The sequence below is a fragment of the Oikopleura dioica genome, chromosome 1, assembly GCF_907165135.1.
Source record: "Oikopleura dioica chromosome 1, OKI2018_I68_1.0, whole genome shotgun sequence".
In the NCBI taxonomy this organism is placed as follows: domain Eukaryota; kingdom Metazoa; phylum Chordata; class Appendicularia; order Copelata; family Oikopleuridae; genus Oikopleura; species Oikopleura dioica.
This window is the reverse complement of record NC_137291.1, coordinates 2,769,733-2,784,523: the sequence shown is the minus strand read 5'-3', so window position 1 is coordinate 2,784,523 and position 14,791 is coordinate 2,769,733. Positions and strand designations below refer to the sequence as shown.

The window sequence follows — 14,791 nt, the reverse complement described above, 5'->3', positions numbered from 1 at the left end:
AAAAATGCGCAGGAGAAAGCCGCAATCCCCATCGCAAGAACAACTGGTTCAAACTTTTGCCAGCAAGGATTCATTAGGAAAGGGATCGAAACACCCTATCACGGACAGCCCTATTTGAGAACGCTATCGTTTCTCATCCCCTCAAAAGTCGTCGAGCTCGCCCCGGGCGACCCATCGTCAAGATCTTCCGACGCGCTTTTCTCGCCCATATCTGGATCTTCCGCCTTCCCTTCTTCTAGTCTTAAACCCAATTTTCGCCCGACTTTTCCGTCAAGTCATCGACAGCGAGGTAAGCCCGATGCGGTGTAATTACTGGTTTGGTGTGAATTTTGTTAGAATCGTAGTATTTTGCATAGTAAGTGCTCATGATGTAGAAATGCTTTGTGTCGAGTAAGAAAAACGTGACTTGAACTTTGAGAGGCAGTCTGGCGATTACCCGCTGATTGGAGCGATTTCGATCGCCCGGCTTGAGATCCTCTCTTCCATGATTTCAGTTTTGCTGAGGCCAGCATTTCCTCACTCTTATTCAAATCAAGAATAATCTCTCAAAAGCACATTTCAGGATATTGCCAGCAAAGCCTAAGCGAATCGTCAAGCGAGCTGACGTCGAGCTCGATCGACTGGAGTCAAAGTTCCAACGGCTCAAATTTCTCGTCGGACTCGTCGAGCTCCGGCTTCCAATTCCGCCCAGAACAAATAGATTTTAACGAATTTGGAAAGAAGTACTTGTCGCGCCCGATCGGAAGAAATCCAATTGTAACTAATGTACAGTTGACCAAAAACGACAAAATGCCACCAGTAAGTCCAACCCATCCGAAAAAAGCTAATCATATTTTCAAGGAAATGCGTCGAAATATAGAAAAATACGAGAAAAACTTTGCGCTGCAGCATCAATCTAAGAAGTGAATCGACTGTGATTGAGTTTAACAAATTTGCAGTTCATTATTTTTTTGTTCTTTCTTCAATGCTTAACGAATCTGTTCATCAAGTTCTCGTTTATTAATACCAAACGAAATTATCCCCCTTGTCTTTTTCAAGGAGCATTTATTGAAGGAAAATCTGGCAGTGGATTTTGGGATCTTTAGTGAATTTTGAGTTTGAAGGAGTTTTCGCGAGAGCCAAGTGAATTTGACGAGGTACAGGTGTAGATTCCGCTATCTTCCAATGTTATGTTCTAAAAAAATGTTCAAGGTGTTTTCTTTCTTTTTTTGATAAAAGAGTGATACCCTTATTTTCAAAATTTCATAATCATAATTTGAGTTCGGGGTTAACCTTATCGCTTTAATTCAAAATCTTGAAATAAGGGTGTCACTTCGCAATTTTTTTGAACGATAAATCTCATTAAAAACTTACTGAAAAATAAAGAAAAGCTTTGTCTCCAACAACTTTTCTTTCCTTCTTCTTTCTATCTTCTCGTACCCAAAAAATTGAACTTTGCGGAATACTGTCAGGAAAGCACTGTAAATCGAGAAAACTCCCGATTCTACGGCGAATTTTGTTTGTGTGCGTTTGGCGATAGATATTGTGCCGTTTGAAAGCGATTATCGGCTTCTTCAGAACTAGAAAAAAATTTGTGAAAGAAATTTTTACGAAGGAAATTACAGTTTTGCACAATATCGACGGAATTGAGGATGTCATCTCCACTGCAGCAGGCTAAACGATGAGCGCAAGATTTTCGAGTCGGTTCTGGAAAAAAGCTCTTCTTTCGCCTAAATTTCCCCGTAACGTCAATTCAATTGTAATGTGTCTTACCTTATCAAACCTTCTTTTTTCATCGGAAGTTCCATCTTTGCCACGACTTTCGAACTCCTTCTGTTTTCATTTGGCTCCAATAAATATCCATCAAGCACAAGTTCAAGAGAGTCAGACTCTGATGATTCATAATATGGCTTGCTACAGCTGACGAGCATGGACTTCTTCATTTGAATGTTGCAAATGCTGTTTGAACAGGGACTTTGCTTTGATGCTTCTTTTCGTCGCCGAATTTCAGGCTGAAAATTAATTAATAATTTCAATTTCTTCTTCAAACCTGAATTATCAAATCTGTTTGAGCAGAATCAGCCTTTTTCTCCGCTCGAAATAATTTTGACATCGACAAATATTCATTTTCCACATTGCAGATATAAATCTGATCTTGCTGAAGAAACGCAGTCGACGAGTTTGAAATCATGTCGTATTCCCATTTTCGAAGCCATTTTCGAGTCCTTGTTGATTCCGAGCGCATTTTGAACACTCGCTGACCGATTTCTGGAAGTTTCAGCCAGGTGATTTTTGGAGAAGGGTAGCCATCAGCAGAGCATGTTGTTTGGTTGGCGGATGTTTTCGTGATTTTTGGTTCATTGAGGTCTTGAAATATATTTTTTTGCAAAATTCGATCGAGAAGTTTTCGAAGAAAAAGTCGAAAATCGAGATTTTTTACATATCTTTTTTGAAAATTATCAAATTGACACCCTTATTTGTATAAAATCAAATACTTACAAATGACTCTTACAGGCTCCAACGTACTTAGTGATTTCGACCTGCACTCAACAATCAAATTTTCCTTTTTGACGTTGTAAAATCTTCCTTTCATTCGTTTTCCGTTAACCGTGACTTGCGTCTTTTCCCGAGGATTTCCATCGGTGAGACATTTCACCCCTAGGCGAGTGCCCGCCAGGACGAGTGTCGCGTTTCCACTCTTCATTACATTCGACAGTTCAAGGTTAATCGACCTAGCAGTGTCTTAATTGTGACGTGATGATTTATTTGTCTTCTGATTTTCTCAGAGCAAAAAGGCTCTTATCAAAAATTCTTTCAATAAAATCAATTAAATGATTGCTTACGTTTGACATCCAAATTAAAGCAATTATTGCTCTTCAACAATTCTTCGTTATTTTTATTCACTTCGCAGCTGATCCATTTTTCATCATCTTCTGCAATCGGAGCGAAATTTAAAATTCCAGTGCACAAATTTGACTCTTCGTTGATTTCGATTTCAGTCGCTTCGACTTTTTTTTGGCCAATTATGAAGAGGATTTCTTCTTTTTTCAAGTTCCAGTTGCAGTTTTGAATGAGGCATTTTGCCAGATTTACGGGTTTTTCGGGTTGTTGACGGACATCGAAATTTGTTGAATGTGTAGCGAATATTTCTACAGTTGTATTCAGTCCTTAAAAGTCTTGTGAGAAATGATGTTGGCAATTTTTTGAGTAGAAAAGAGAAATGTTTACTTATCTTGATTTAAATAATGGGTTAAACCAATTTGTGGAAGTGATTTTATGGATCGGGGTTTTGATTGGCCGACAGGTCAAATACAACAATCTTATTGGTTATCTACAAATACACTTCCATAAACTGGTTTAGTCGAAAATTATCTACCTTTATCGACCTCGAGTAGATAAGAGATTTTGATAAGAATAGTCAAACACAGCCCTTATCTTGATAATATCAATAAATTTGGCGCTAGAGATCTCTTCTTTGGATATTTAAGAAATGACAAAAAAGTTTCTGAAATATAAAATGCCCTCGTAAAGATCTTTAAGTTCTTTATTTTCTTTTACATGAAAAATAATGAATTTTAAAACATTGTTTGATTCTTAAATGAAGCTTTGTTAGAATTTCTAACTTTGAAAACAAACCCTCAACCATCTACTGCTGTTTGTACTGAAATCCTTGTTCTTTACCTCGTACTGAAATCAGAAGACCAAAAACAAGAAAGCCTTCATATCATCTCATTAATCTTCTTTGAGCCTAAATTCTCTGTATTAAAAACCCTTTATGAGGTTGTTCTGAGAATGATGGAGTCGTCTGAAAAAGCTCTGATCCTTCAGCGTTTTGATTTGTTTAGTTTTCCGGGCCAGGGACTCTGCCCTCTGCTTCGTTTGATGAGCCAGTAATTGACTAGAAATTAATTTGAACTGTCACCGAAGCTCTGTAAAATCGCTTTCTTCTTCTCTGGCGCGCAGAATTGAACGAATTGAAAGAAGAAAGAAAGGCTCTAATTGTCGATAATTTGCAACGATGAGCTTGAACAAGCCCTGATTTCATTGATTGCCGCGAAATTTCAAGCCGCTCGAAATTGTTGCGATGCCAAATTTTTTCAAAGCTAAAATTTCAAAGAAAAAATTTTGTTTTCTACCAACAATATTAAATTCAGCGGGTTTGATAAAAATTTTGAAAATGTTGACAAAGAAAATTTTTGTTTGTCGTTTTATTCTAAGGCGCTTCAAAGGCAGAAGAATCGGCGCCAGGTTCCCCTTTTCTTCGCTTTCCTCTCGCCAAGCTCTTTCTTCATCTCAAGAAGTTGGGCTTCGACTCGAAGTTCGTGTTGGCTGATTTCTCGTCGAAGCTGGGAGAGGAGGAAGTGGGTATGTTTAGATTCATTCTTAAAATTCAGCTCGTGTCGATTATAGTTAATTCATTTAGTTTACCATTTGAGTTCTTTTGATTTCAACCATGAAATCCTCTAGCATTCGTACTTTGTCTTCCAAATCTTCGATTGACATCTTCGAAGAGTGACCGTGCTTTTGCCGAATCCCGGCAAAAGGAGGGTCACTCGTCTTCGACTCTTCTGATTTGATTTCGGATTCTTGAAGAGATGATCCTTCAGTCTTGATTTCTTGCTGTTTTGGCTTTGAAATAGCGGAAGCAGCAAATCCACCAAATGGCAATCCCTTAATTTGCGAGATTTGTTCCCACTAGTAGCATTACATTCTAGTATTAAGGACTGATAAGCCTACCTTCAGAATCTCTACACCAACAGCTTCCATCCTTTTTTTAGTCTTCTCATCATTGAAAAATTTACCAGCCTCGACGTAAGACATCTCTCCTCCATCCCAAACTCCCTTGAAAAACTTCTCAGACTTCATGCTTGAAATGAAGAAATAACCCTTTCTTCAAAATCAGATTCGCAAAAAAAAGGGAAAGCAAAAAGACTTAAGTCTTAAAGTCTTTCTAGTCTAGAAATCAAGTTCATGCTAGATAAGTTATCTAGAACTGCCTTTATCAGTTTTGATCAGAAATCTTACATCAATTTATTGCCAAGAAGGCTTATCTCTAGAATGACGTAATTCATGACACGCCTTTTTTGTTTCCTCTTCAGTTTTTATAACAAAATTTTCGCAAAAAAATGGATAAAGAGTCAATTTTGCATCTTCTTCAAAGAGCGAGAGAAGTCAGGAACGATTTTTTAATGGAATAAAACAAATATTACTGTAAATTTTACATAAAATCTTCAAAGAGAAAATGCTTATGCTCCATACAGTAAATTCCGAGTCGGGGCTGCTTTGCTTACAACTGATGGGAAAATTTTCACTGGGTAAATATTCTCATTTTTTCCGTATTATGGAGTTATGAAGTTGTAATGTCGAAAATTTGGCTTATGGAAGTGCCACTTGCGCAGAAAGAACTGGAATTTGCAAGGCTGTCAGCGAAGGAAGCAGGACTTTCTCGGCTTGTTTGATTACTTCGTAAGTTTGCCTGTAACAAGGGATGAAAAACTGATTTTTTCCTAGAGACCTGGAAGACTGGATCTACCCTTGTGGAAATTGCCGCCAAACACTCGCTGAATTCGGCGACATGACCTTGATTTTGACGAAAAACGAAGGCGACGAAACTAAAATCATGAAACTTTCCGACATCCACGGCGGATGCTTTGCGACCATGAATGAACTTCTCAATAAAGAATAAGAGAGCGATCTTCTTTCCCATTGAGCTATTACTTGATTGCTTTTTGGTCAACTTTTGTGATTTTTTCTAGTTAAAGATTCATTTCTAATCTTCTTAGATTGCACCTTTTCTGAATGAATTTTTATTGGCAACTTTTTGCTACTTATAATTGATGAAAGACGCGAGGCAGGGTTCATATAAAGAAGAATTTAAATTGAACTTCTCTTCATACAACTATGAATTTTTTCTTTGCATTTTTCGTTTCAGGAAAGCTTTATTCAAATATTTCGGTTTCAGAAAAAAAAAACAGTTTGAAGCTCTCCATCAGTTCTCGTTTATGCATCAGCAGCTCCAGCTTCAAAAAAATCCAGGCAAGAGGAAGAATGCCGGTACCTGATGGGTCTTGGGCTTGAAGAAGGCCCTCTTGGACGAGGAAAAGTAGACATTTGCTCGATAATTGGCGCCGTACTGCTAGAGAACAAACAGAACAATAATGATTTTTACACTTTTGAATAAACGATTTCAAGAAAACATTTATATCTTTCATCAGAAAAGGGGGTTTCTATCCATTTTGAGCATATGTATGAGCCAAGATTCATTTCAATTATGGCTGTTTTAAGAAGGGACTACGCTTCTTATCCGCTCCAATACATATGACAGCAGAAATGATGTTGTCAATACGATTTTTTCACGCATTATCGTTTTCATTGATTCATTTATTCTTTTTCCACCCAGCAGCACTTTTCACTTTTCAAAACGATGAAACTTGGACTTTTTTATGCAGAGCTTCAAAAAATTCTTAGAAGAGATTATTTGCAAGCAAATTTGGAGCATTTTGACAGACTCTTTCAGCGATCATTGTTTTGATTCTTGTTGCATTTATTATCATGGTCTGAAATTACCACAAGACCTACGGTCTTAAACCCGTGAGGAAAACCTGAGTCAGGGTCCTGAAAGAGCCTTGACCCTCACTCAGGTTTCCCACATGGGTTTCTTGGCCGGTCAAAAACTATTTGAGTATTTAGCCTTCATTTAAGCTTATTCACTATGAAGAACTTGGCCGTGAATACATGAGTTTTGATAAGGGATGAATATTTTTTATCATCTTTTTGACCGAAAAATCGTGTTACGAGGCGACTGAAATATAAATTTTTGTAAAATTGATTATTTTTTCTTTTCGATTCATCCCTTATTTTCGACCAAAAAGGTCACATTTCCAAGTAAGCAGCTGTCCATCTAATTTTGCAACAATTTCTGGCCCGGGCTCGAGTTCAACCGCTCCCGCCGGTCGCATAACTCGCACTCGAGATATTACGTTTCACGCGAAACAAAAATTTTGTGCCGAAACTGAAATTCTAGCTACGTGGAAATGACCGAGGAAGAGTATCACATGCAGATGGCGACGAAGGACTGGACAACGATTATGAGTCTTCCAATGCTTTTACTCGCCATTCAGGTTCGTTTTTCTCTTCCTTGATTTCACGAACCCGATTTTTAGATTATTTTTGGACTGCGACAATTTGTCAATCCAGAGCTTTTGCACCAAAATGAGCGAATTTATCAAACTCCAAGCCCGAGACGAATGCACAAGCGATTCAATTCTATCAGACACGATTTTTGACTAAAAAAAATTAAAAATTTTAATTTTCAAAAAATCGAAAAAAGACAGCTTTTTCTCCAGCACAATCACGAAGAACAGACCTTTTGAAGGAAGCTCCTTTACTTACGAGAAGAATTCGTTGCGTCAGAAAAAAATATAAATTCTGGAAAAAAATCTGTCACTTTTCATGTTTTATCAAGTAACACGTCGTCAAAATGCAGGGGCGATGGTGATTTTGGCAATTTTGTGCTGAATTGAAATGTTAAGGGTTCTGGCGGAAAAGAAACCGCCGAAAGCTGAGCTGGACCTGAGAGTGGCTGCGGCCGCGCTGGAATTTAAAAACGACCCAGCGTCTGGGCGAAACAGAGGGGGAGCGGTACAATTAAGCAGTTGGCTTCGAGGCAATAATAAGAATATTTTTCTTAATGAGTTTAATCTCTTTTTTTTCGTATGAAAGCAAGGACTTATTCAAAGCCAAAACAAATTTCTCAATATATTTCTCTTTATCAATTTATTTTTGGAACATAGTATTAAAGACATTATAACACATATCGATATTATGTAAAATTAAGATTCATTTCAATGATAATATGAAAAAAAGGGGCAGAAACAACTAGTAGGGAAATTAAAAGATTTAGAATATAAAGATGTGTAGACTCATTTTGAGATTTTATCGACATTAGAAATAGGTTATTTCTTGTTTCATTTTAGATTTCTCTCTTTTTTCTTGGCCAGAATAAGATGCATTCGTATTTATTTCAGTAAACAGCTGTTCTTCATGTTTCGGGCCAATTTTACGGCTGGCTTGACCGAACAATCAATTCTTCTATCTACCTCTCGAATTGGAGCATGTTGCCTAAAATTTTTTTGAAGAAAGAATGGCAGAATATTTAAAATATTATATTGAAAATATTATATTTTCATGGCTCAAGAATCGCATCTTTTTGAATCCCGTGAACTTGCTGAGCTAATCCTTCGTCCGCAAATTGAAGCGTGCAATTAACGCTGCTCGGAAGGAGAAGTAGCGTCTGTTTGTTATAGCCACGGCCCGTTGTTAATTTAAAAATCCGTCCGGGAGGTATTATAGCGCTATAAAAGAAATAAGTTAAATATTTGACGTGCTTTAGCTGGTAGCCGAGAGCCACAGCTGGCTCCGAAATTATTTCTTTCCAAGAAGCGAGATTTTTTCATAAAAATTTTTCGGCCTTCAAAAAAAAAATTCAAAAAGTAAATTTTTCAAATCGAAAAATTATCAATCAAAATTAACAGAAGAACCGAGTTTTTCAGAAAATAAGAAAACAAAAGCGCGTGAATTGACGCACCTGTTTATGCTCTTGCCTGGAGATAGGTACAAGGAGACTAAATTTTCAATTCAAATCCGCGTTCACGCCAAAAATCAAAATACACCACACCACAGAGATAAGCAGAAGAAAAGATTATGGCGAATAAAAAGAAGAGAAAAGGTATGATAGCAAAATGTCTCAAAAAATTTATCGAAAGTCTTTTTGACTCAAAAATGAGAATTTTTTTTCCACTAAAAAATCGAAATTTTTTACGAATCTAAAATCGAAATTTTTTTTCGACTAAAAAATCAAAAATTTTTTTCGACTCGAAAATCTAAAATTTCTTTCGACAAAAAATCGAAAATTATTTTTCGACTAAAAAGAGAGCCTATTTCTTTGAAAGTTTGTTTAGTCTTTTTGACTCTCTTTTTAGAAAAAAAATGCAATGAGAAAACCCAGTTCCAATGCGAAGATTCTCACGGCAGCTATTGCATAACTCGCGATTGGGTCTGTGACCGAGTCCCCGACTGCGAAAACGGCTCCGACGAAGGTCGTGTTCCTTAATTTTTAAAAGAAGAAATGCAAATATACTTCGTAATAATCCTTTTGGACCCTCCTTTGTGCGAGAATTTCTAGAGAAAACAAACTGAGCGTCTTTGAAGTCAGATTCTTTGAAAAGAAAAAGACGCCGCAGTTGTAATTTCTGAACACTATGTAAGTGGATTGCGGCTTTCCCGATTCTCCAGCACCCCTGTTTCAGGACGAAGAGAAAAGGTAACTCAGGTTTTTGCCTGTCGCCTATTTCAATAAGACTTGAAACCCAGCCTCGGCAACCTGTGAAGAAAGCCTGAGTCAGGATCTTAGAGATTTATAAAGAAAAGCCGCGAGTCGGCTTTTTAAAAAAGAAGCCGCGAAAAAATGGTTATTTTGGCTCGCGGCTTCGATTTTTAAAAAGCCGCGGCGCGGCTTTTCTTTAAAAATCTTTTGTACCCTGACTCAGGTTTTCTTCACAGGTTGTCAGGGCAAGCTTTACGTCGTAAGCTTTTTTTTACCATTTTGAGCCGAAAATTTCCAGGGAGGAAAAATTCTATCGTAGCATTTTTTTCGGAAGGTACCAATTATGTATTCGGCTTAGCCTGTCCGGAAAAGCGGAAATGCTCAAATCTGACAACGAGTGACAAGCTGTCGCTTTTTCTCATTTTCGTTGAAAGGAGCTTTTTTGTACTTTCGATAGAAGCTTAAAAATAAGATAACTTCAAAGCTCGTAAATCTGCGTAAAGCAGGAGCTGTTTCGAAAAAACGCCAGCGATTTAGAAAGCAGCCACGATCTTTCGCGTGTCATTATCGCGAGCCGAGAGCACTACCTTTCAAACCAAAAAAAGGAGACAAGTTAACCGAAATCGCAGTGCTCATTTTTTTTCGAAAATGTCAAAAATTGTTTTCAGTTTAATTTATTTTTATGATGTTTTCGAAGAAAAAAAAGCGAAAACTTCGATTCCCCCTGAACTCCAAAAACGAGGGAGTCCTCCTTAAGTGGCTTGACGGGCGTCCCGTTGCGTCGATAATCGCCACCGCGAGTCAAGTGTAGCCATCAAGTGGCCATTTTCGCCGAAGATGGCCCTTTCCAGTTCCACTGATTCTAAATCACCTAGAATTCTGAGTTCTGAAGTTTGGAAATTTGGGAATTTGAGACACGCGTTTCCGACTGTTGCCAAAATTGACGCTGCGAGACGGCTTTAAATTTTTCTTAAATCATTCGTATTTTTGGTCGTCGTATTTTGACTGGAAAAAAAGAGCTAGCTTTAGAAAAAATCTTAATATTGAAATTCGAAATTCTTAGTCGCTGTTATCTTTTTTTTGTAATTTCGGCTTCAAGTCCCTTGTCAATTTATTCCTTATTTTTTGCAATTCTAACATTTTTTCAGAAATTTTCATCTCTTTTTTTATCTTTTTCCTTTCAGCAACGAGAACCACGTTTGTCCGAAACATTACATATGCATATCTGGCCAGGTAAAAGCCTCGCTTATTCAGAAAGAAAATGTTATTCATTAAGAAAAAATTTTAAAAAAATCATCAAACATGAAAGAAAGTAAGATCTTTTTTCTAGTGCGTGATTGAGGGTGGATTGTACGACATTCCGGACAGCCGGTAAGCAGGGTTCGAAATGTAGCAGTGTAGTAATGTAGCAATGTAGCAATCGCTACATTTTTGCTACATGTTGATGTAGCAGGTGTAGCATGTAGCAGCGTTCAAAAAGCGTGTAGCAAAGTGTAGCTTGCTACATTGCTACATTTTTCTGGGGGCGAAGATTTTTTTTAACAGAAGAGACGATTTATGGATAGCGAATATATTTTAATGTCTCTTTTGATTATTAGGGATGATGATAAGCTTAATTTCTATCTAGTTTGACTTTAAGAAATTCAAAAACATAAAAAAAACTCATTTATAATTTAGATCTAATCGAAAATGGTAGCAGACCGGCATAATTTTATGTAGCAAGTGTAGCATGTAGCATGGGTTTTTTTAAGGGGGTGTAGCACATGTAGCATGTAGCAGGGACTTTTGAGGGATGTAGCACGTGTAGCATGTAGCAGCAATATATTGCTACATTTCGAACCCTGCCGGTAAGTGTCTTCCACTTTTGATGCTCTTCAGAATGACGAGACAGATCTTCATTTCCTCTTTGAATTTAAATGAAGATGAATTGTTTTGCCTCATAATCCCAAGAATTTTTTTTTCAAATCGTTGCGATTAGAAAAAAGCGAAGGACTGGCTCGTCGTCCGGAGGGGCGGAAGTTTCTCAAGCTCATTAGCGAGGAGCTCTTTAGGGACGCGACGCTGACGTGTTTGGAAATGAAGCACCATCATGACCCGCGCAATGGTTACGGCAAAATGGAAAAGCTGGCAGACAGTACTACCCTTTCCCAAACAGGCACATTCTCAAAATATCGAAAAAAGAGAGCCCATGAATGGAAAAAAGCTACCTTGCGAGATAAAAATGGGCAGCTGCGGATGATCTTTTGAGCTTTGTTTAATTATCAATGATAAGAGAAATTAATCGCTCGTAAATCCGCTCGATACACTGCCTGACTACGTATTCCAATTGATAAGGATAAGGCTCTCACTAAACAAAGCCCGTGCTCTTTCAAATCAAGCCTTTCTTTTCGAGAATTCTAGAAAGAATGCAGTAAAATCCTCAACATCCTGATCGTCGCCTCATCCGTCGTTTTCGGCTCCTTCTTCTTCATCCTTTTTCTTATCCTCTTCAAAAAGCTCTGCTCAAAACAATCTTCGGAAAAGCCGAATTTTTCGGAAGGCAAAAAAGTTCATTCCTAAAAGCTACTGTACATTTTTTGAATAAAAAAGGTTCCTCCTCATTGAATGGCTACTTTATAAACAGGATGAGCATCGATCGTAAGAGAGAGTTTCTAACGCGTCCGGGCGAACTTACTTCTCCCACTTGAAGATAAGCTTATCGCAGAACTCATTAACTTCGATGCAACTTTTTCGCTTCAAGAAACTTCCAAATTTCCGACTTTTCCATCGAGAGGGCTGAAAAGTTGCTTCCAAGCTCGATAAGTTGATCTTGTAAAACAAAACCAGCGCGCGAATCGCGAAAATATTTGTCCGCGGACTTCACCAGCTGCCAGCGTTCAATCTGGGCTCACGTCTATTTGCTCTCCTTTTCTGAACCTGAATGGTCTTCCTTAGTCTCGCTGGCCACAAACTGACTAGCCGCTCGAAGGAATTTCACCAACCGAAATCCCATTTTTTTGAACTAGCGAATCGGCTTTTTGAAATTAGCTTCTTGGTACTGATTGATTATTTCGTCTTCGCCGCGCTTTATGCAGACTGGAAATTGGTTTAACCGCGCTTGAGCGTTTTCAAAAACGAGTTGAAAAAAGCGATTGATTTTGACATGTTATTATCAGAGGCAGCGTTTCTGACGCAAAATAGCCCGAATAGAAATCAATCAAAAAAAATTTAAAAATATTTATTATTTGATAAATTTAATAATTTAATAAAATCAATAAATGAATAAATGAAAGTTTTTAATGAATAAATTAATAAATAAATAAATAATTTAAAAATGATAAATAATATTTAATAACTAAAGATAATTATTAAAAATTTCAGTTTTTTTCTCTTTGCCTTCGACAGGGGTAAAAATCACTCGTAGACATAATTCAAGAAGCCTGGCCAAGATAGTGGTCAGAGCACGTGACTTGCGCACCTGCAGAATTCTAAAGTCGCCAGCCTGGCTATGGAAATAAGATCACTGTAATCGCCTGCCACGCCATCAAGCTAGTAGTCACTTCGCGGTTATTCTTACAAAAATTCTATCTTGACACTTTATTAGTCAAAATTTTCCTTTCTTTGAAACATCAGCGAAATAAAGATTCACAGTCAAAATACGACTCGTGCGACGGCTCAATTTTGCGCTCGTCAATTTCAAGCCCCGTTATTTTCAAATAAACGAAGCTTTTGAGAGAGCCTCAATGTCTCTAAAAAATTTCTTCTGTAAATAGAAAAGGAAATGTTTGTCTGAAATAAGGGTCGTGAGGGTAAGTAGAAGTATAAAAGCGAGTGGAGCTTGAGTGGAAGCTCTTATGCTCCCTTTTTTTCGTGATACTATTGTGGTTTTCTGGCAAAGGGAGAATTCGGGTTCGGAATAAAAACAAATCTAAAAAGCTGATTCTCTATCCGGGAGATATTTCTGAAAGACAGGCACTTTTATCTCAAAAAGAGTTGATTTTTAGGCAATATGGATCGATTCAAATCGCGAATTTTGGCATTTATGCAATCAGAGAGATCTACACATGGCCAATTTTATGGAACAGCTGTTAAGCGCCATATAAACGGTCATTTTATGTATTTTTATCAAGGAAAAAATATCTTAAATGAAACTCTTACGTTTTTCTCCGCGACAATGAAATGATTTTTATCATTTCTTTTAAATACTTTAAAATGAATCTGTTCGAAGATTATCCTTAGAATATTATGCGGAATAATTTATTCCCTTAGATGATTTAAATAAATTCCAAAACAACTTTTTTCATAAAAATCAAAAGTTTCAATATTTATTAGTTATAGAATCTATAATCTATAATAAAGATGATATGCATGCGATCTTTTTTGTTCCGAATTAAATTTTTTATGATGTTAAAAGTATGCAATAAGGATTTGTTTCGGCTCATGAAGATTAATATTTAAAAGATAAAAAGCATCGACCGCAAGATCAAAGGAAAAAGTTTCTTAGCTCGCGAGTCGCGAGTCAACCTCTTTGGCAACTTCCTTATCATCTTACTTTTTAAAATTAAATAAATCTGATTACGTGTCGCGTAAGGAAAACACGTTCGGGCCGTCTTGGTCTCTCCAGAGGTCAGCCGTGGTCCTCGTCCGGGCACGCTTGGGACAGCGCCACCCGGCGCCCGGCGCTTGAACTTTGTGCGCTCTGCGGCGCCGCCTGAATTTTCACGAGCGCGACAAAAAATCTCCATTTTGCTTGCATAGCTAACGGTCTGGCTAGTTTCTTGTAACAATCCCCAGCATCGGAATAAACCGTTGTGTGCCCAAAAGCGGCTTCCTTTTTTTATTCGAGAGAACACCCTTCTTGCGAAACGAACAGCTACGAAAAATCTGAAAAAAAGAACAAAGAGAGAATAAAAAAGAAAAGATGCGCTTGTTCAATGCGATTTTGATAGGCCAGGCAATGGCCGGAGCTGGGGACACTCCAAATCAAAGGCTCAAGAAAAACTTCAGGAATGGATAAGAACTATTTTCTTTCGGGAAATAGCAAGACGTTTAGGTAAAATGAAATAAGGGTGTAGCTTGATTTTCATTAGTCATCTTGATAACTAAGGTGGATACCCTTATTCTTACGGTAAGAATCTTACCGTTAGTCTTGACGAAAAAATAACAGATTGACACCCTTATTTTTTACTTAGATTTTTTAATAATTTTCTAATAAAAATCTTTATTTATGAAAAAACCCGAATCGCGATCATGAAATTTTATTTTAATAAAATATAGAAAAAAAATTTGTTGATTTTAGAAAAAGGCAGATAATGAACAAAAAAATTCATTTCTAACTCCGCGGGTCAATTTTGGGAGAGGTCGAATTCAGTGATGTCAGTTCGCCGCGGAGGTATCAAATTATGACAGATGCATTTTCTTTCTAATCGCCGAACGACCGAAACTTTTTGAATTTAAGGCTGTACCACTCAATAATCTCACTCTTTTATTCGTTTGCCAAAGGGGAGA

General features: G+C 37.4%; 4 protein-coding genes across 4 annotated transcripts; 2 read left to right on the top strand and 2 right to left on the bottom strand.

Moving 5' to 3' along the window:
* Positions 1-1,048: 1,048 nt before the first annotated feature.
* Positions 1,049-3,794, bottom strand: LOC145711526 (uncharacterized). The gene is made up of 8 exons (XM_081789219.1): positions 3,661-3,794; positions 2,823-3,146; positions 2,479-2,721; positions 2,030-2,346; positions 1,753-1,991; positions 1,603-1,709; positions 1,354-1,559; positions 1,049-1,174 (listed from the first exon to the last, which is right to left on the bottom strand). The coding sequence occupies exons 3-8, from the start codon at positions 2,681-2,683 to the stop codon at positions 1,082-1,084; spliced, it is 1,167 nt and encodes a 388-aa protein (XP_081645345.1). The 5' UTR covers positions 2,684-2,721; positions 2,823-3,146; positions 3,661-3,794; the 3' UTR covers positions 1,049-1,081.
* A 408-nt stretch (positions 3,795-4,202) lies between these two features.
* On the bottom strand, positions 4,203-4,858 carry LOC145696298 (uncharacterized). The gene is made up of 3 exons (XM_081773315.1): positions 4,717-4,858; positions 4,408-4,650; positions 4,203-4,361 (listed from the first exon to the last, which is right to left on the bottom strand). The coding sequence occupies exons 1-3, from the start codon at positions 4,843-4,845 to the stop codon at positions 4,203-4,205; spliced, it is 531 nt and encodes a 176-aa protein (XP_081629441.1). The 5' UTR covers positions 4,846-4,858.
* Positions 4,859-5,037: 179 nt separating this feature from the next.
* On the top strand, positions 5,038-5,667 carry LOC145711525 (cytidine deaminase-like). Its single transcript, XM_081789218.1, has 4 exons — positions 5,038-5,042; positions 5,217-5,294; positions 5,335-5,445; positions 5,491-5,667. Exons 1-4 carry the CDS (start codon positions 5,038-5,040, stop codon positions 5,663-5,665), a joined length of 369 nt encoding a protein of 122 aa, XP_081645344.1. The 3' UTR covers positions 5,666-5,667.
* A 2,992-nt stretch (positions 5,668-8,659) lies between these two features.
* On the top strand, positions 8,660-11,895 carry LOC145710928 (uncharacterized). The gene is made up of 6 exons (XM_081788640.1): positions 8,660-8,707; positions 8,961-9,077; positions 9,247-9,301; positions 10,489-10,537; positions 10,635-10,675; positions 11,356-11,895. Exons 1-6 carry the CDS (start codon positions 8,683-8,685, stop codon positions 11,549-11,551), a joined length of 483 nt encoding a protein of 160 aa, XP_081644766.1. The 5' UTR covers positions 8,660-8,682; the 3' UTR covers positions 11,552-11,895.
* The last annotated feature ends 2,896 nt before the right edge of the window (positions 11,896-14,791 follow it).

Bases quoted from the DNA above. Each gene is read 5' to 3' on its own strand.
- LOC145696298 (XM_081773315.1), bottom strand. From the start codon at position 4,845: ATGAAGTCTGAGAAGTTTTTCAAGGGAGTTTGGGATGGAGGAGAGATG. The intron at 4,651-4,716 runs GTAGGCTTATCA...TCGCAAATTAAG, and splicing joins TTGGTGTAGAGATTCTGAAG to GGATTGCCATTTGGTGGATT. The intron at 4,362-4,407 runs GTAAACTAAATG...CTGAATTTTAAG, and splicing joins AAATCAAAAGAACTCAAATG to AATGAATCTAAACATACCCA.
- LOC145710928 (XM_081788640.1), top strand. From the start codon at position 8,683: ATGGCGAATAAAAAGAAGAGAAAAG. The intron at 8,708-8,960 runs GTATGATAGCAA...CTCTCTTTTTAG, and splicing joins GAATAAAAAGAAGAGAAAAG to AAAAAAAATGCAATGAGAAA. The intron at 10,676-11,355 runs GTAAGCAGGGTT...GGAGCTCTTTAG, and splicing joins TACGACATTCCGGACAGCCG to GGACGCGACGCTGACGTGTT.
- LOC145711526 (XM_081789219.1), bottom strand. From the start codon at position 2,683: ATGAAGAGTGGAAACGCGACACTCGTCCTGGCGGGCACTCGCCTAGGG. The intron at 1,992-2,029 runs GTTTGAAGAAGA...ATTAATTTTCAG, and splicing joins AAACAGATTTGATAATTCAG to CCTGAAATTCGGCGACGAAA. The intron at 1,560-1,602 runs GTAATTTCCTTC...ATTTTTTTCTAG, and splicing joins CGTCGATATTGTGCAAAACT to TTCTGAAGAAGCCGATAATC.
- LOC145711525 (XM_081789218.1), top strand. The intron at 5,295-5,334 runs GTAAATATTCTC...GGAGTTATGAAG, and splicing joins GATGGGAAAATTTTCACTGG to TTGTAATGTCGAAAATTTGG. The intron at 5,446-5,490 runs GTAAGTTTGCCT...ATTTTTTCCTAG, and splicing joins TCGGCTTGTTTGATTACTTC to AGACCTGGAAGACTGGATCT.